The following is a 20688-nucleotide window of genomic DNA, read 5'->3' on the forward strand; positions in this document are numbered from 1 at the left end:
AAGCACAGTAAAGCCTGTCAGTCCTCCAGACTGTGGCATTTTTCTGGTGACTTTCAGACTTCCCATACTGACAAGGAAGAATAATAGGCTTTCTGGGTGAAGGTAACCAGGCTGGGCCAGATGCCATGATACATGTGTGATCATGCACCTTGCCCTGTTAATGATATGCCAGTGCGAATATATGTAACATATATTTCTGATCTTTATTATATCTTTGTGTTTGATAATGTATACATTTATTAATCATGATATTAAAATAACATTGGGTGTTGTATTTTAAAGCACTCCTGTGGAAGTCATTGTGAGGCTTTTCAGATGATGGTAATTCGGTTTTCTCACTCTTGGAGATGTCACAGTGATAAGTTCTACGTCAAGATCTTAAATATACTGGCTCTATGTAATTTAAGGAGAAATGAAATAGAGGAATAGGTTTTAAGTCTAACGCAGTTATTTAATGTTAGTGTATCTAATATACTGTACTGTAAGTTATCTTGAAAAGAGTAATGGACAAGGAGCTGGAAGACCCAAGTTTTTAGTACTGATTTGACCCCCCTTCTAATCATGCAAGGCATCATGCTGAGTCTTACGTTACTCAGCTGTATAATCCCCATAACACCTCTGCTCTTCCTGTCTCACATGTTTTACTATGGTGATCACATCAGTCATTCTGTCCAAGAACACTCTGAAGGTCTAAGATCACCGTCCAAATAAGAAAGTTGTATTTGTGTGGAAGTTTTAGAAATGTTGAATTTTTGTCTTGCTTTGTAGGTTGTGGGGTGATCATGGGCAAGAGGCTTTAGAATCTGCGCACGTTTGCCTAATAAATGCAACAGCCACAGGAACTGAAATTCTTAAAAACTTGGTACTACCAGGTAATATAGTTTTGTGGTAGTCAATTTACTCTATATGGTTTTGAATTAGAAGCTATGTGTTCTTGACTGACTCTGTTTTGTCTTCTAGGTATTGGTTCATTTACAGTTATTGATGGAAATCAGGTCAGCGGAGAAGATGCAGGAAATAAGTATGTTCTGTTCTTTTCAAACACATGTGTGTTAGGAAGGGCAGTGCACTGCCACAGGAGGCTAAGGCCTAAATCCCAACTTCACTTCCTCAGTGAAGGTGACTTGACTCTCAGGTGGAAATAATCCCTGTGTTTAGGATTATGGTGAAGATGAAGTAAGTCAATATAGGTAAAGGGCTAGCATAATGTCCGGCAGATAGACCGTTAATAAAAGGTACCTGCCGTTACTGTCTTCATCGTTGTTATTAGTGCAAAGGAGTAATCCTTATTCCTTGATTTGTGAAATCTAGATAATTGCTAAGTCCTTGCATTGATCCCTAGGAGTTAGTACATAATTTGAAATTATTGTGTTACTGAAAAAAATTATATTTTTGGATTATAAGAATAAAAAAATTACCTTTTATTTGTGTTTCTTCTGAGCTTAGTCCATATATATCTCTGTATACTCCACTGTCTCTGTAAAAATGCTGTGGGGCTTTTTTTTTTTTTTAAGTTTTTTTTAATTTATTTGACACAGAGAGAGATCACAAGTAGGCAGAGAGGCAGCAGAGAGAGGAGGGGAAGCAGGCTCCCTGCTGAGCAGAGAGCCCGATCCGTGGGGCTCCATCCCAGGACCTGGGATCATGACCTGAGCTGAAGGCAGAGGCTTTAACCCCCAGAGCCACCCAGGCGCCCCTGAAAGTGCTGTTTTAAAGATGGTCTGCATATTATTTTTTAAAGATGATCATAATACAGACTTCCAAAGCATTGCAAGATTTGGATTTCAGGCTCTTTTCAGGACTCGGAGGCTGGAATCTCTCTTATTTTTTAGTATATGACAACAGTGAGTACATACAAGAAAAGTCAGAATTAGTTCATATTGAACTCTGATATCTTTTCTTTGGGTGGTAGTGTTTCTGCAGCAGCATCCTTTTATTGGTATCTTTAAAGAAAAAGTCCTGTTATCTTTGCTTACTTGGTTGGTTAGGGCAGTGTGTGATGAGAATTAAAGTTTCTTTTTCTTATGGAGCCACTGATTTTATGCTACAAAATGATACCCAGTCTGAGATCTGGGCCTTGAGACATGACAAGGGTATGTGTGGGAAGAATAAGTCTGTTTTAGTTAACCTGCAAAAGCAAGCAGTTCAATATAGCACATCCCGAGTATGGTCTGTGGAATACTGGCTCTAGGGAATGTTAATAGCTGCTAATTGGGCAAATGGGTTTCATGGTCAAATGAGTTTGGGAAATGGGTCAAATGAAGTTAAACATTTCTCTAATATAAGACCTTAATATCATGTGTTATATTTATTATTAATTTCTAAGGGGGAATTATAACATGTGTTTGCCAAACTTTGTAAAGCCAGGGAACTTTTATTCTCTCAGAGCATCTTATAAAATTTATACTCTGTGGCATACACTTTGGGAATATTGATTTATTAGCCTGGTCTTTGATTACAAGTTTCATCCTGTTATCTTCCTCCAGGAAGACTCTTAAAATCTAGAATCAAAATATAGTTAGTGTTCTATTATGAATGAAATATACTTGGTGTTACAAATAACCTTCCCTTTGTAGTCAAAGAAGCCCTTAATTTTTTAAATTCTGTTCTAGCTTTTTCCTTCAAAGAAGCAGCATCGGCAAGGTAAACCACCTGTTTCTTATAGAATATAGTTGTGTTTGAGTATCTAATCGTGCCATATGTTTTGATTGCTTGAAAAGTTTTGACTTTGAAAGAGCTTATTATTTCTCTGAGAAGAAAGTTAAATTAGCTTTTTTTTAAAATCTTGCAAATCTTTATATGCTTAGTAGTTTAAGAACTTAAAAGTACTATCTTTGTTTTTATGCTATATCCTGTATTAAAGCTACAACTTGGGATTAACATAAAGTGTAAATGTTTAGAGGATTTAATATTCTGGTTTACAAAATTTCTAAGACTTAGCAGCATATCTTTTGTTTTTGTACATTCCATATTAATCTTCTTATGAAGCCATAATAGTCAACTTAATACAATGTTCTGAACAGAAATGATTATTTCTTTGACCTGTCTTATATAGGATTATAAATGTAGGAGGTTGTAGTGAGTCTAAACTTGGTCCAGAATATCTCTACCTGCTACCCAAGGTTGTCTGGTCATTTGCGTACTCAGGAATGTTGGGTACAAATAATACAGTTGTTTAAGTAATATTTAAAATAATATTGTGGTTGAGCCTTAGTTTAAATACTATGAAGAGCAGAATTGTCATATCTATGTATGAAATTTGAGTAATTTTATAATATGTTTGCTTGATCTGTAAGTTGAGGGGTTACATTTTACTCAGATTTTTTCTAATTCAAGTCAAATGCTTTTTTTTTTTTTTTTTTAAAAAGAACCGAGCTCAAGCTGCCATGGAATTCTTACAAGAATTAAATAACGATGTCTCTGGGAGTTTTGTGGAAGAGGTAAGTATATGTCCAAAAGCTTATTAAGTCTGACTAGATGGAGGAGGGACAGAAGTGTAGTCCCCATGTAGGATTATTGGATATAAATACAAATCAGGGGTTTAAAAAATTTTTCCTTGCTTTCCCACAGAATAGTTATAAAGTCAGTTTAAAGATGTTTGATCTTTGTTTTGAGGGCAATAGATCATATGTATACGCATTATTATTTTTCTTTTTTTTTTTTAAGATTTTATTTATTTATTTGACAGTGATCACAAGTAGGCAGAGAGGCAGGCAGAGAGAGAGAGGGGGAAGTGAGCTCCCCGCTGAGCAGAGAACCTGATCCCAGGACCTGAGATCATGACTTGAGCCAAAGGCAGAGGCTTTAACCCACTGAGCCACCCAGGCACCCCTACACATTATTATTTCTGTGTGGAAATGTAACTTTTTAATAATTCAAAGCCCTAATAATTTAGAATTTTGAGTTTATTTATTTTGGTAGTCTCTACATCCAGTATGGGGCTCAGTCTCATGACCCTGAGATCAAGAGTCTCCTGTTATACTGACTGAGCCAGTGAGGCACCCCAGTATTTAGAATTTTGAATCTTTGTATCTTCATGTTCAGTTGAGAGTTGAATTACTTTATCATTGGAGTCTAACATGTTGCCTCATTTGTTCTAAAATAGCTTAACTGGGGCGCCTGGGTGGCTCAGTGGGTTAAAGCCTCTGCTTTCAGCTCAGGTCATGATCCCTGGGTCCTGGGATCGAGTCCCGCGTCTGGCTCTCTGCTTGGCGGGGAGCCTGCTTCCCTTCCTCTCTCTGCCTGCCTTTCTGCCTACTTGTGATCTCCGTCTGTCAAATAAATAAATAAAAATCTTTAAAATAGCTTAACTGTTTCTGCCATGTTTAATATGATTGTAAAATTTTTCAATTTTTTTTCTGTGTCCTATTTAGAGTCCAGAAAACCTTCTAGACAATGATCCTTCATTTTTCTGTAGGTTTACCATTGTGGTTGCAACTCAGCTTCCTGAAAGGTAAATTTTTATGTTTCATTTTTATTTTGGTCTCCTACTAGATTTGCATAGTTTTGTTTTCTCTGCAAAGACTGTAGTTCTTAAAATTCTTTATTTTAAAAAATTTTTTAATTAATTTATTAATTATACAGTGTGCTTGGGGGTGTAGATAAGCATTTTATAAATACTTTTCTCTTTGTTAAAGAAGTGTCTTTCAATAATATTCTCCCTAATACAAAAGAGAAGGCTTTCATGTCCCTGTAGTCCAAAAGACAAACTTTCTTTCTGTGAGACTGCAGTCTTGTGGAATTGCTTGTTTTTCAGTGTATCCATGTCTTGCTTGTGTAAATGTAACAGATATGTATTTGCATTTATTACTTAGTAAGAAAGTTGCTTTATTTTAGGGTATTTTCCTGTTTGGCCTGTATCCATTTGCTTATGTTTTTATTTATTGTGCTTTCCTTTACAGTACATTACTACGTTTAGCAGATGTCCTCTGGAATTCACAAATACCTCTTTTGATCTGTAGGACTTATGGACTAGTTGGTTATATGAGGATCATTATAAAAGAACATCCAGGTAATTCTGTTGCACGTATGGGGCTTGTCATTGATTGCTTTAGCTACATTTTTAGAAACCTGGCATTTGAGAAAGTCAATTTTATTTTATTATTATTATTTTTAATTTATTTATTCAACAGAGAGAGACGAGAGAGAGAGAGAGCATAAGCAGGGGGAGCAGCAGAGGGAGAGGGAGAAGCAGGCTCTCCACTTCTGCAATATGGGGCTTGGTCCTAGGATCCGGGGATCATGACCTGAGCCAAAGGCAGACACTTAACTGACTGAGCCACCAGCCCCATAGGAAGTCAGTTTTAAATTACAGAGTGGGGCATCTGGGTGGCCCAAGATGGTTAAGTGTCTGCCTTTGGCTCAGGTCCTGATCCCAGGATTCTGGCAGGCGAGAATTCTACCACTGAACCACCCATGCTGATCCCAGGATTCTGGGATTGAGCCCCACATTAGGCTCCCTGCTCAGCAGAGAGCCTGCTTCTCCCTTTTCCTCTGCTGCTCCCCCTGCTCGTGCTCCCTCTGTTAAATAAATAAATAAAATCTTTTTAAAAAATTGCAAAATAAATTTTAACAGTACAACTCTGGTTACAGGTTCAGAATCAATAGTCATTAATCTAATATTTCCTTTACTTAGCATTATAGAAGGATACAGAGCAGGAGATACAACAGGTACAGCTTCTTTATTTTATTAGGAGGCCCACCAGAAAAGCAAGTCTGTAGCTTTTTTTGCCCCCTAACCCACATAGGGCATGTAGAGCTGCTACAGGTGCGAGTCAAGGTATATGGGTCACAGTGACACATAGATGTCATACTACCTTTCTCTCCCAATCTTTCATTACATTTTCATAGAGGCCTTAGGTACAGTTCAGGTACAGTTCTACACAATAAACAAGGCATTTACCTGACTACTGCTCCAAGTAAACAGTGTTACAGGAGACCGGAGTCGTACATAGGCAGGCTTGCATTAGCTCAAGATTGATGTTAGACCTTTACTTACAAATTTTTTTTAAAAAGATTTTATTTATTTCCTTTTTAAAGATTGTATTTATTTATTTGACAGAGAGATACACAGAGAGAGAGGAGGAAGCAGGCTCCCTGCTGAGCAGAGACCCTGACGTGGGGCTCAGTCCCAAAATCCTGGGATCAGGACTCGAGTTGAAGGAAGAGGCTTTACCCACTGAGCCATCCAGATGCCCCATTATTTATTTATTTGAGAGAGAGAGTATGAGCAGGAGGGCCAGAGAGAGCGAGGTGAGTGGGAGAGAGAATCTCAAGCAGACTCAGCCCTAAGTGAGAGCCTGACTAGAGGCTCAATCTCATGACCCCGAGGTCATGACCAGAGCCAAAACCAAGAAACAGACGCTTAACTTGCTGTGCCACCCAGGCATGCCTCTACTTACAAATTTTTAATCTTAAATCATCATCCAGTTTTCATTCAGTATTCCTGCATGGCTCTGAGCCAGGTACTCTGCTAGTGTAGTGATAGCCCTTGGTGTTGGTAGTGTCACTGGGGAGTAGTATCTGCTTGGGCAGTTAGGGGGTGGCTTGTGGGGATAAACTGTTGGCAGGTGCTAGTAGGCCTTTTAAGACTTATAAGTGAGAGAGTGACGGGTGAAAATTTTATTTCAAATGTGTACCCTGAAGTGGGGTAGAGAATGAATGGATTTGAAGGGGCAAAGATCGTAGGAAAGGGTTGTTGTTAGGAAATTTCCAGTGGTGTAGCTAGGTGAGGGAGACAGACCAAACCCCTGACCTAAGGCTGATGTTACAAGGATAAGGAAGAGGGGGTAGAAAATAATGAGGGTTAATGTGCTGGCTGTGTGCCTGCCTTAATGTAGATTATTTCATATAATCTTTACAAAATCCTTATAATGTAGGCACTATTATATCTCCTTTTTGCAGATCAGGATGCTGAGGCACAGAGAGATTAAGTTATTTGCTTAAAGTCACACAGCTCACAAGTGACAAAACTTGGCCTAGTTCTAAACGGTCACTGAAATTACACATTCCTGTTCTTCCCCCATATGGAAACTGTGATATTAGGACATATGGCATAACTGATGTTGGGCCAAAGAAGAAAGAAATCAAGGATAGGGGCATCCAGCTGGCCCAGTCGGAAGAGCATGCAGCTCTTGATCTTGAGGTTATTAGTTTGAGCCCCACTTTGGGTGGCAGAGATTATTTAAAAATAAAATCTTAAAAAAAAAAGAAAGAAGGCTGGGACAACCATCAGGTTCCTAGGGAAGAGATCTAGGTAGATGGTAATGATGTCTACTAAAGACCACAGGAGGGGAAAGGTACTGTTGTTGTTAAGTATTATCTGAACACATATCTAATCAATTTTTTTTTTAAAGATTTTATTTATTTATTTATTTGACAGAGAGAAATCACAAGTAGACAGAGAGGCAGGCAGAGAGAGAGAGAGGGAGGCAGGCTCCCTGCCGAGCAGAGAGCCCGATGCGGGACTCGATCCCAGGACCCCGAGATCATGACCTGAGCCGAAGGCAGCGGCTTAACCCACTGAGCCACCCAGGCGCCCCTATTTTATCAATTTTGATCTTTTAAAATTATAATAGCAAGAAAATTAAACTCTAAAGGAATTTTGAGTTTTTCTAATTAAAACTATAGTCCACTTATGATTTGTGCATTTGGAAAAATGTGAATGTATATGTATATATAAATTTATCTCAACAGAAAAGGGGTGCGTGGAGGGCTCAGTTGGTGGAGCACTTGACTCGACCTTGGGGTTGCGAGTTTGAGCCCCACATAGGGTGTGAAGCTTACTTATAAAAATAAAAAAATTAAAATCAGTTCCTTGGGTTAAAAAAAAAAAAGGAAACAGAAAAGAACCTGTAAGCCCTATGCCCATTTAGAAATTATAGATTTCTGGGGCACCTGGGTGGCTCAGTGGGTTGGGCTTCTGCCTTCAGCTCAGGTAATGGTCTCAGGGTCCTGGGATCGAGCCCTACATTGGGCTTTCTGCTCAGTGGGGAGCCTGCTTCTCCTTCTCCCTCTCTGCCTACTTGTGATCTCACTCTGTCAAATAAATAAATAAAATCTTTTGAAAAAATTATAAATTTCTTTGTTTCATGATCTGTGATGTTTAATTTTTAATTTTTTTAATTTTAATTTTTTAAAAAAGGCTTTACTTATTTATTTGAGAGAGAGTGAAAGTGAGAGAGATCACAGAGGGAAACGGGGAAGCAGACTCACCACTGAGCAGAGAGCCTGATGTGGGACTTGATTCCAGCACCCTGGAATCATGACTTGAGCTGAAGGCAGATGTCTAACTAACTGAGCCACCCAGGCACCCCTGTGATTTTGTTTTTAATTATATTAAGCCTTATCACATAATTTACAAGCTTGTGTTGATGATCTATCTCCTCAATTTTAACCCTTCTGATGAGTTGGCAAAAGCACCATTACCAATCATACATATATGGTAGTTCCACAGTTGTGTCTTTGTTTTTTGTTCTTTTGTTTTTTTAAGATTTATTTATTTATTTGACAGACAGAGATCACAAGTAGGCAGAGAGACAGGCAGAGAGAGAGAGAGGGGCAGCAGGTTCCCTGCTGAGCAGAGATGCGGGGTTTGATCCCAGGACCCTGAGATCATGACCTGAGCTGAAGGCAGAAGCTTAACCCACTGAGCCCCCAGGCACTCCCACAGTTGTGTCTTTGAATAGCTGCTTAGAAGACAATCCTGAATTATAACTTAGTCTGACTTAGTAAAGAATCCACAAGCCAAGTCTGCTGCTATATCTTGTCACACTGAATTTTAAAAGCATCTGACCTTACAGACCATCTATAAAATGTGAGAAGTATTAAATATTCTTTATTTAATATTATACGTAAACACACAAATGTGGGCGCCTGGGTGGCTCAGTGGTTAAGCCGCTGCCTTCGGCTCAGGTCGTGATCTCGGGGTCCTGGGATCGAGTCCCGCATCGGGCTCTCTGCTCAGCAGGGAGCCTGCTTCCTCCTCTCTCTCTCTCTGCCTGCCTCTCTGCCTACTTGTGATTTCTCTCTGTCGAATAAATAAATAAAATCTTTAAAAAAAAAAAAAACAAAAAAAAAACACACAAATGTTTTTCATTAAGTAAAAGGCAACATTTTATTTTATTTTTTTAAAGATTTTATTTATTTATTTGAGAGAGAGAGACAGTGAGAGAGAGCATGAGCAAGGAGAAGGTCAGAGGGAGAAGCAGACTCCCCGTGGAGCTAGGAGCCCGATGTGGGATTCGATCCCGGGACTCTGGGATCATGACCTGAGACGAAGGCAGTCGTCCAACCAACTGAGCCACCCAGGCATCCCTGGGCAACATTTTAGATGCAGGGAATTTTATTTTATTTTTTTAAGATTTTATTTATTTATTTGATACAGAGAGAGAGAGCACAAGTAGGCAGAGGGAGAGGGAGAAGCAGGCTCTCCGCTGAGTAGGGAGCCCGATGTGGGCCTCAATCCCAGGATCCTATGATCATGACCCGAGCCGAAGGCGGCCGCTTAACCAACTAAGCCACCCAGGCACCTGATGCGGGAATTTTAATTAAATTGGCATAGTTAAGACCAGAAAGATAAAGTTTTTCTTTAGCCTTGCCTTTAACAGGCTAAGGAACACAACTTGAAACACAGCTGAGTCTTGTTTTTCTGAGACAGTGAAGGGATTTCCTCAGGATTTAAATATATTAATATAATCAGTTATGTGAATCTAAATTTTAAAAAATCTCCTATAAGTTTAGAGATAGTATTTACCATCTCTGTGAAAAGCTGAACATAACTAATCAATTCCTATCATATTTTTAGAAGAGGAAAATAGTGACAGCACTTGCTGAACCAGAATTACTATCAAAGTTCAAAAAGCTGATCATATTCATTTAACCGTGAGCCAATCTTATTTAAATCAGAACTGTTCAAAAGAAATATTCTGTCAGCCATTCATGATCTGAATTCTGGTGTATGAGATCAATTTAAATATGGCACACATAAAAAAAAGTCTCGAGACATTTTTGTTTTGTAATAAATGAGCATGGCCAACTATTTCTCCTTAGTAGCTTTTTCAGGTAAGCTATCAAGTCTGCCCTTCCTCCTGTCTTGATGTCACGGAGCTCATTTTAGTTCTATGGATGTACTTCCTGGGATTCTCCAAATACCCCTTCAGTGTCTCCTCTCCCCAGGCGTTGGCTTTGTTCTTATTGGCATCTGTGTAAGAAAATCCAGGGGCCTGACCTGTCTTTCAGCCAAATAAACCATGGAGATTTGGCCCAATCTTGTGCTTGCCTCCCTTTTCCACAGTATGGCACTGGGCACTTTTTTGAACAAAAAATCATCTTGCCCCTCTCAATATCATCCAATTTTATTTTATTTTATTTATTTATTTTTTTTTAAAAGATTTTATTTATTTATTTGACAGAGAGAGATTACAAGTAGGCAGAGAGGCAGGCAGAGAGAGAGGAGGAAGCAGGCTCCCTGCTGAGCAGAGAGCCCGATGCGGGACTCGATCCCAGGATCCCGAGATCATGACCTGAGCCGAAGGCAGCGGCTTAACCCACTGAGCCACCCAGGCGCCCAACATCATCCAATTTTAAATCACTCTTTTGTCATGCACAAAATGAAGCTGCTTGCTTGCAAGCTGGATATCCCACTCTCAAAAATTACAGATTTCTTAAGCCCATATAATGTAGTGTTAAGAAGTATCACTAAAGAAGTCTTTTTTGGGGGGGATTATTTGTTTCACAGTAATAGAATCTCATCCAGATAATGCATTAGAGGATCTACGACTGGATAAGCCATTTCCTGAACTGAGAGAACATTTTCAGTCTTATGATTTGGATCATATGGAAAAAAAGGTATGTATGACCTTCCATTTACAGATAGATTAAAAGATTTTTTTTTAACCTCAGGTTTTTGAATTATACCACGATGAGAAAATACTATAAACATCCATATTCTCGTCATCCAGATTACATAGTAACAACATTGTACTTAATTTGTTTGAAGTGAATTTGTTTTCCAGCAAAATTTGAAAAGTTCTTTTATTTATTTATTTATTTTTAAGGATTTTATTTATTTATTTGACAGAGATATCACAGGTAGGCAGAGAGGCAGGCAGAGAGAGAGGGAGAGGGAAGCAGGCTCCCTGCTGAGCTGAGAGCCTGATGCAGGACTTGATCCCAGGAGCCTGAGATCATGACCCGAGCCGGAGGCAGCAGCTTAACCCACTGAGCTACCCAGGTCCCCCTGAAAAGTTCTTTTATTGAAGAGAAGTTCGTTAACTGAACATATCAGTGTAATCAACACCCAGGTCAGTGAATTGGACATAAACATATCCCAGCAGCCCTCTTCATGACCCCTTTGTAAACAACTAAATATACTTCTTAAAAAGTGTGAATTGGGGTTTGGTGTTTATTGAAATTAATTCCTCTTTTTTTTTTTTTTTTTAAAGATTTTATTTATTTATTTGACAGAGATCTCTTTCCTCAGAGAGAAAGAGGAGGAAGCAGGCTCCCTGCCAAGCAGAGAGCCCGATGCAGGGCTTCATCCCAGGACCCTGGGATCATGACCTGAGCTGAAGGTAGAGGCTTTAACCCACTGAGCCACCCAGGCACCCCGAAATTAATTCCTCTTGAAAGTTATTTTTAGTGTTTGAAGAGTTACCAGGCAACTCCATATTTCATTATAGAAATAATGATATTTATAATAGATTATGTAACTTAAGGAGTATGTGTTGTTGTTTTTTTTTCTACCCATGTATTTATTAAAATATACAGGTTTTGGGGGCGCCCGGGTGGCTCAGTGGGTTAAAGCCTCTGAGCTTTGGCTTTAAGCCGCAGCCTTTGGCTCAGGTCATGATCTCAGGGTCCTGGGATTGAGCCCCGCAGCAAGCCTCAGCAGGGACCCTGCTTCCTCCTCTCTCTCTGCCTGCTTCTCTGCCTGCTTGTCATCTCTCTCTGTCAAATAAATAAATAAAATCTTTAAAAAAAAAAAAGTATAGGTTTTTGACTAGAAGACAGTTTTCTCAGTCTACGATTGATATCTGAAATCAAGAGATTTGTGCTTTCTCTTTGGGTGGCAGTCTCTGAGACACTTTTGTTGATGGTAAAATAGGGACAGTCATTGTACAAACCTGCCATATTAGGATTAAATTGGATATTACTTCTAGAAAAAGTTTATAAAGCAATTTTCATTAACTCAGTTCATTTCTCTCCATTCACCAATACTACATATACTGAGAGATGATCATAATTACTGTTGGATTTGTTAAAAATGAGATGATGTGATGAAGAATAAAGGTAAACAATGTTAGCTAATACTGACATTTTCTTTGATTTTTCTTTTGTTTTTAGGATCATAGCCATACTCCATGGATTGTGATCGTAGCTAAATATTTAGCACAGTGGTATAGTGAAGTACGTCCTTTTTTTAAAAAACATATATATTCCATGTGTGACTGTACTTTCAGTTTAAAGGATTTCAGTGGAGGAAAGTGGGACATTAATTCTTTTCTTTATGTGGTTACAGGGGAGGTGGGTGCTTTTCTGTTTAAATCTGGCATTTCCTCTTTTGAGACTGATATTTTTATTAACAAAATGAAATACCAATAAATGTCATTCTGAAACTGGCCATGGGGAATGAATGTAGAGAAATGGCCCAGTTTTGTGTTTTCTTTCAAGTCAACCTCTGATTTCACTGAGGTATTTGCTGATGAAATCTCAGCATGGAGGGGAGAATGGGGGAATCTTTGGACTCTTGATTTCCATCTTTTGATTTTTTATAACTAGAATTTAAAAATTTCTAACCAATTTAGACAAATGGACGAATACCTAAAACGTATAAAGAGAAAGAAGACTTCAGAGATTTGATTAGACAAGGTAATGTGATGGGATATAATTGAATGTTGTATAAAGTTTGAAAAGCAAATTGCTTGAAGCTATTTATTGGATTTCCATCAGGAGCTTTATCAGACGATGCCTTCATGAGCAGGGGAGGTTTAGGAGCCACTCATCATACAGTTTTTTTTAAACGACTAATGATAGTTTCCTCATCAGTAAATGAGGAACTGGGGGCTGCTCATACCTACCTCATGGGTTGTTGTGAGGATTCATTCATACCATAAAATGTAAAGTACATTTAATAGTGTCTGATACAGAGTAAAAGCTCCAAAAGATAGCTACTAATATATTAATAAAAAAGTGACTAATGATAAACCTGTTTATTCCTAAGTTTCAGTATCCAATCCTCCCTTTTAAGATCTGATGAGGTTATTTCCATAATGCTAGGAAGAGCATAGGGGTGAGAAGGAAAGGGCTATTTTTTGCTAACCAGTTTCTGTTTTACTAGGAATTCTGAAGAATGAAAACGGGGCTCCAGAAGATGAAGAGAATTTTGAAGAAGCTATTAAAAATGTGAACACAGCACTAAATACAACTCAGGTATTAAAGTGTTTCTGAAGAATTCATACAAGAAAGGTGTTTTTTGAAGTCCTCACGTGAAATAGTTGATTTTAGATTTCTTTCTTTCTTTCTTTCTTTCCTTTTTTTTTTTTTCAAAGATGTATTTATTTACTTTAGAGAAGGGGCACCAGAGAGAACATACGTGCATGTGTGCGTGATTTGGTGGGGCAGAGAGAGAGGGAGAGAATCCCATGCAGACTCCCAGCTGAGTGCAGAGCCTGCTGCCGGGCTTCATCCTATGACCCTGAGGTTATGCCCTAAGCTGAAATCACAAGTCAGTTGCTTAACTGACTCAGCTACCAGGTGCCCTGACTTTAGATTTAAATTAATATTTCCTAAATTGTAAAGTTGTTAGAAATTAGTGTCTATAATACGGATTGAATCGTGTTTTAGTAAAACCATACTGTCCTTATTGAAATGGATATCAGTGCTTCAGGATATAATAGTGATACAATGATTTATATACATTATTTGAAGTACATGATTTGTGAATAGTAACAGTTTGGGTGTAGGAAATATATAATGAGGTTGATATTTTGCTGGTCCAAAATTGTGTTGCCTAAAAGTTAAATCTTAATCTGCATTTGCTTTTGACAATAGTTACTTGGATATAATGGAAGACGTTCTTAATGACATTGTAAGACATTATTCGGAGGATAACTCCATTTAGATGGCCTTTGTTTTGTTGTTAAGGTCTTGCCAGTGAGGTTTTTGGGAAATTTGGAATAACACAACTGGTAAGTTAAGAATTTTCTTATAATTTCAATATGGCAAGAAAATGCTGTCTTTCACATTAGAAAAGCACTTAAGCTGTCATTACAAGCTTTTTGGAGACAATGAGGTAGTATGGCTGAGTAATTAAAAGTGTGTGCTTTAGGGGCGCATAGGTGGCTCAGTCAGTTAAGCGGCTGCCTTCGGCTCAGGTCATGATCACAGGGTCCTGGGATCAAGCCCTGCATTGGCTCCCTGCTTAGCAGAGAGCCTGCTTCTTCCTCTCCCTCTGCCTGCCATTCTGCCTACTTGTGCTCTCTCTCTATCTCTCTGTCAAATAAATAAATAAAATCTTAAAAAAAAATAAGTGTGTGCTTTATCAGTCTTCTGGCGTGATGATAATTTTCTATGTCTTAATTGAGGTGATGGTTAAAAGGCCATGCATCGAACTGTACATTTAAGATTCATTTCACTAAATGTAAAATTTACCCCAATTAAAAAAAAAAAACCCAGGGTTCCCATAGTTAGGTTCTGTATAGTGAACTAAGCAAACAGACAAATGCAGTAGATGTTATGAACAAAATTCAAGCAGAGCAGAGGGGTAGAGCATGATGAGGGTGAGGAGGCCTAGGATCAGAAGGGGTCCACAGAAGCGTTTTGAGCAGGGAGTGGAGTGACCTGATTTATGTTGCTAAAATATCATTCTGGTTCTTGTGAGGAAAATAGACTGCAGGGGACTGGGAACAGAAACAGAGAAACCAGTTAAGAGGTTACTGGTAAGAAATTTTTTTTCCCACAAAGCTATAGAATAAAAATCTACAATTTCAATAGTTGTTACTAATGTATGATGATTTTGCCAGCATTAAAAGTACTTAAACTATGTAGTTTTTACCAGAGTTGTTGTCTCTTCCAGTAGTTACTGATTTAGGGTATAAGGGTTTCAAGTTTTTGACAAGCTGAAAACACATGAAGGACTACAAATCTGAATGTCTGACTCAGATGTTCTGAATTACAAATATCTGAAATCTTTGTTATGTCTTTAGATGTAACTATATCAAAGATTTACTTTGGCTCCTTTTGTAATCCATGTGTGATGAAAGAGAACAGGTCAATCTTTAGTGCTGACACCAGTGGGCAGGAGGGGACTTCATTCCATTCTCTGTTTCCTCATCAGTTCTCTGGTACTGATTCTCAATTAAAGTCTAAGCACAGGGCGGCTGGGTGGGTCAGTCAATAAAGCATCTACCTTCAGCTCAGGTCATGATCCCAGAGTCCTGGGAGTGAGCTCCAAGTGCGGGCTCCCTGCTCAACAGGGGGTCTGCTTCTCCCTCTCCTGCCTCTCCCCACCACTTGTGTGCGTGCATTCTCTCTCTCTTTCTCTCTCAAATAAATAAAATCCTTACGAAATTGTCTAAGCTCATCAGAAGTTCGTATTTCATTACAATGTAGGAATTCAGAGAACTTGTTTGGGAAATAATGGAAATACATATGGCCACATTCTTAGTATAAGTAAATCTTTTGTGTTTCTTCGTTAGATCCCAAGCAGTATTGAAGATATATTTAATGATGATCACTGCATAAATATCACCAAACAGGTAACAACCAAAAGTAAATAGTGCCACCTTAATCTTTGGGTCAATTTCAGATGCCATTTAATACTAATTTTTTTTCTCATTCTTTTAGACTCCATCATTTTGGATTTTAGCTCGTGCCTTAAAGGAATTTGTGGCCAAAGAGGGTCAGGGAAATTTACCTGTTCGAGGCACAATTCCTGATATGATTGCAGATTCAAGCAAATATATAAAGCTGCAGAATGTGTAAGTCATGTTTTCAGACTATGTTCACTGTTTCAAACTATGTTTCTGAAAAATTAACCTGTTTCTAGTACAGTTGAATATATTTTATCACTCTATCAGAAATCAAATGCAGTGGGCGCCTGGGTAGCTCAGTCATTAAGTGTCTGCCTTCAGCTCAGGTCATGATCCCAGGCTCCTGGGATTGAGCCCCCCACATAGGGCTTCCTGCTCAGCGGGGAGCCTGTTTCTCCCTCTCCCGCTCCCCCTGCTTGTGTTTCCTCTCTCACTGTGTCTCTTTCTGTCATATAAATAAATAAAATCTCTTAAAAATAAATCAAGTGCACCTCTGTAATAGTTTCTTTAAAAATAAGCTAAAAAATAGTTTTAGGTATTTTATAGCAAAATTGAGCAGAAAGTACAGAGAGTTCCCATCTACTGAATAGGGGGCAGATTTTTTCTTTCATATTTCATTATAAAAACCTGATATTTGGGGTGCCTGGGTGACTCAGTGGGTTAAGCCTCTGCCTTCAGCTCCAGTCATGATCTCAGGGTCTTGGGATTGAGCCCCGCATTGGATTCTTTGCTCAGCAGGGAGCCTCCTTCTCCCTCTCTCTCTGCCTACTTGTGAACTCTCTCTCTGTGTCAAATAAATAAATAAAATCTTTTAAAAAGGGGCACCTGGGTGGCTCAGTGGGTTAAGGCCTCTGCCTTCAGCTCAGGTCATAATCTCAGGGTCCTGGGATTGAGCCCTGCATCGGACTCTCTGCTCAGCAGGGACCCTCTTCTCCCTCTCTCTCTGCCTGCCTCTCTGCCTACTTGTGATCTCTCTCTAAATAAATAAAACTTTAAAAAAAAAATCTTTAAAAAAAACCAAAAAAACAACAAAACCTGATATTTGAGCATTTAACTCTGTGCTATGAACTGCTCTGTATATTAACTAATTTAATGTTTACAACAGCCCCAGAGATACTATTATTGTCCCAGTTTTATAGGTGAGGAAACTGAAACATAGAAAATGTAATTTATTCAGAGTCAGATAGCTGGGAAGCAGCAGAACCAGGATTTGAATCCATGAAACCCAGCTCTATACTTTTTTTTTTTTTTTTTTTTTTTTTAAAGATTTTATTTATTTATTTGACAGAGAGAGATCACAGTAGACAGAGAGGCAGGCAGAGAGAGAGGAGGAAGCAGGCTCCCCGCCGAGCAGAGAGCCCGATGCGGGACTCGATCCCAGGACCCTGAGATCATGACCTGAGCCGAAGGCAGCGGCTTAACCCACTGAGCCACCCAGGCGCCCTATACTTTTTTTTTTTTAAGATTATTATTTTTAGGGAGAGAGAGTGAATGAAGAGGGTAGGGGCAGAGGGTGAGGGAGAGAGAGAACCTGGAACATACTACCCACTGCAGAGGCGGAGGTAGGGCTCAACGCAGGGCTCAATCTCATGACCCTGATATCGTGACCTGAGCTGAAACCAAGAGTCAGATGCTGCCCAGCTCTACACTCTTAGCTGTGGCCCTGTAGGAACTTTTATCTGTAACTTAAAACTTGAAGTCTTAGTTTGATGAATTTTTTATCGTAATGTTTCATAATTTAAAGAGTTTGCTACTGTAGATGAACACCAGCTCTCTAGGTGTCACTAGATTGAACCCAGATAGACTGTCCCACGTATAGGTCTCAGTGGATATTAATTACCCTTATGTAGTTTAGGCATGTTTTTGATGAATTCAGGGCCGCTGGCTTGAGTTCCCCAAGGACCAAAGGATGTCACACAGAAGATCTCTGTTCTCTAGATATTGCACTTTTCACCTCAGCCACTGTCTAACACATCTTTGTTAGCCTAGCCTAAGATTTCAACTATTTAAAACTTGGGAAAAGTCAGTTGAAGATAGACTGAAGTATGACCTCACATTGAAGGTAGTCAGCTTAACACAGATCATCTTTAGAGAATGAAAGGATAAATAGACTTAAAGGTTTTACATGAATTTGTAAATAGTTTTTTTCTTTTTAAAGATTTTATTTATTTATTTATTTTTTTATTTTTTTAAAGATTTTTTTATTTATTTATTTGACAGAGAAATCACAAGTAGATGGAGAGGCAGACAGAGAGAGAGAGAGGGAAGCAGGCTCCCTGCGGAGCAGAGAGCCCGATGCGGGACTCGATCCCAGGACCCTGAGATCATGACCTGAGCCGAAGGCAGCGGCTTAACCCACTGAGCCACCCAGGCGCCCCTTATTTATTTATTTGACAGAACACAATCGGGAGCAGTAGGCAGAGAGAAAGGGAGAAGCAGGTTCCCCACTGAGCAAGGAGCCCCACGTGGGACTTGATCCTGAGACCCCCCAGGATCACGACCTGAGCCACAGGCAGAGGCTTAACCAACTGAGCCACCCAGATGCCCCTGTAGATAGACAGTTTTGAAGTATTTAACTTTCTTTGGATTTAACTTCAAGGAGATACATCATGTTCTTCAGTAACGTATGTAGTCAGGTCCTCCCAGAAGTATGGCTCATAGATCCTTCTAGGAGGGTAGTTTTTAAGTTGCTGTTACTATAGAGGGAGCTCGGGCATTAGCAGATTCCAGAAGTCCATCACCAACACTGGGGAGATTCCCAGCCACTAACAGCTGCTACTGGTAGCATTTCCATGGCATTTTCACATTTTGTGTCTTACCAAACCAGTATTTTTTCATGAAAAGGAAAGAAATTTGCTTCTTGGTGATATTTAAATTTTGATAACTTTAAAAATTATTAAAACAGATGTTTGTTTTTTTCCAGTTACCGTGAAAAAGCAAAGAAAGATGCTGCTGCCGTGGGTAATCATGTTGCCAAACTGTTGCAGTCTATCGGCCAGGTAAGCTTCTGAGCTGAGCGCATTGTGCCTTTGTGGACAGTCATTGTGCCTTTGTGGACAGTATCGCTCCATTTGGCCTGATTGCGTAACTCTGGGAGCCAAAAAGGTTTAGACATAGAGGGTGTGGCACTGGTTTGAGGCCTCTTTAGAGGGATCACTCACTTACCTGCCTAATGAGAAAGGCCTTGACTAAGGAAACAAGATGTTTTTACAGAACTCTTTTGCAGCGCTGGGGGAAAGCCTTTCCTCTCCCAGTGATTGGCTTTGTGCTGCAGTCTGTGTTCATCTCCTCTTTTATACTGGAGAAAAACCTGCGTTTCTCTCTTTACAGGCACCAGAGTCCATTTCAGAGAAAGAATTAAAATTACTCTGTAAGTCCCCTTGAATTAATTTCCTTATTTGCTTGATTAAAATGTTTTCAGGAATTTTAAATGGCTGAAATTAAAATTTTTCCATGGTCTCAGTGGTATAGATAAGAATTACTAAGAGTTGGTGTTTTTTTTGCCTCATCATATAATAAAAGGAGAGTGTGTTTTAAGAGTGGGTCACAGATAGAGCACATCTGTCTATAGTAGTGCTGAAAAGACAGAAAGGTCAATTGAAAATTGTCATTAATACGGAATTATTTTCAGCTTATTACTTTTAAATAAATTGGGAAAGTTTTATCTGAGGACTTTGGACATGAAGTCTTGAGTCACGTGTGCATTGACAGTACTGTTTCAGCTTTGATTTGGGGTGCCTGGGTGGCTCATTGCGTTGGGCCTCTGCCTTCAGCTCAGGTCGTGATCTCAGGGTCCTAGGATCGAGCCTGCATTGGGTTCTCTGCTCCACGGGGAGCCTGCATCTTCCTCTTTCTCTGCCGGCTTCTCTGCCTACTTGTGATCTCTGTCAAATAAATAAATAAAGTCTTTAAAAAAAAAAAATTAGTTTAAGAGGGACACCTGGCTCAGCTGGTGAAGCATCAGCCTTTGGCCCATGTCCTGATCCCAGAGTTCTGGGGTCCTGGGATCAGGCCCCGAGTCTGTTGGGCTCCCTGCTCAGTGGGGAGTCTGCTTCTCCCTCTGTGCTTTCTAATTCTCTGTCTGTGCTCTCTCTCTCTCAAATAAATAAATAAAATCTTAAAAAAAAGAAAGAAAGAAAAGAAAAAACTAAGAGTAAGTTTAAGAATAATAAAATTTCTTTTATGTGCTGACAATTTTTCCCTGTAGCTATTGCTCTTAGCTTCTGCAAAAGTCTTTATTTTGTATGTTCCCCAGCCTTAAAATATATTTATCCATGTTTTCCCTTTAATGACTCTTCCATTGTGCTTGTTGAGGCTTAGTTTTAATGTTTTGTTTCACTACCAATCTTGCACCTTGTTTCTGCATTTGTGTTTGCTCTACTAGCTTATATGATACAAAATTAGAAGCTGGATGTTCAGTACTTGACAGTTAATTCTGTTCTCTCTACTTTGGGGTATGTTTGAAAATTTCCATAATACAAAGGTTTTTTTAAAGCAAGTTTTAGAGGGGCGCCTGGGTGGCTCAGTAGGTTAAAGCCTCTGCCTTCAGCTCAGGTCATGATCTCAAGGTCCTGGCATTGAGCCCCGCACAGCAGGGAGCCTGCTTCCCCTCTCTTTCTCTGCCTGTCTCTCTGCCTACTTGTGATCTCTGTCTCTGTCAAATAAACAAATAAAATCTTTAAAAAATTGATTAAAAAATAAAGTTTTACATATTTAAGTGTACAATATATATAATGCTCTCCATTAGGACTACTTATCCTTAATAATGAGAAAAACAACTATTCACTGAGTCTTAAAAGGCATTGTGCTAGGTATGCACTTGCTACACTTGCACATTTGATCCACAGAACAGCTTTCAAAGGTGTAATATCCCCAT

The 20688-nt window shown here is 39.2% G+C and overlaps 1 protein-coding gene and 1 pseudogene across 1 annotated transcript in view; one reads left to right on the forward strand and one right to left on the reverse strand.

The window, feature by feature from the left end:
- The window catches only part of NAE1 (NEDD8 activating enzyme E1 subunit 1), a 29923-nt gene that overhangs the window by 2071 nt on the left and 7164 nt on the right, over positions 1–20688 (forward strand). Inside the window, exons 2-15 of the mRNA XM_059151867.1 lie at positions 769–872; positions 961–1021; positions 2613–2643; positions 3369–3440; positions 4374–4453; positions 4902–5011; positions 10739–10848; positions 12346–12408; positions 12807–12870; positions 13340–13431; positions 15699–15758; positions 15847–15980; positions 18736–18811; positions 19143–19182. Coding sequence (XP_059007850.1) covers positions 769–872; positions 961–1021; positions 2613–2643; positions 3369–3440; positions 4374–4453; positions 4902–5011; positions 10739–10848; positions 12346–12408; positions 12807–12870; positions 13340–13431; positions 15699–15758; positions 15847–15980; positions 18736–18811; positions 19143–19182 — 1097 coding nt within the window. The remainder of the gene's footprint in view (positions 1–768; positions 873–960; positions 1022–2612; positions 2644–3368; positions 3441–4373; positions 4454–4901; positions 5012–10738; positions 10849–12345; positions 12409–12806; positions 12871–13339; positions 13432–15698; positions 15759–15846; positions 15981–18735; positions 18812–19142; positions 19183–20688) is intronic.
- Positions 7716–10353, reverse strand: LOC131818675 (cytochrome c-like; annotated as a pseudogene).

This window comes from Mustela lutreola, chromosome 16 (assembly GCF_030435805.1).
Source record: "Mustela lutreola isolate mMusLut2 chromosome 16, mMusLut2.pri, whole genome shotgun sequence".
NCBI classification, from domain to species: domain Eukaryota; kingdom Metazoa; phylum Chordata; class Mammalia; order Carnivora; family Mustelidae; genus Mustela; species Mustela lutreola.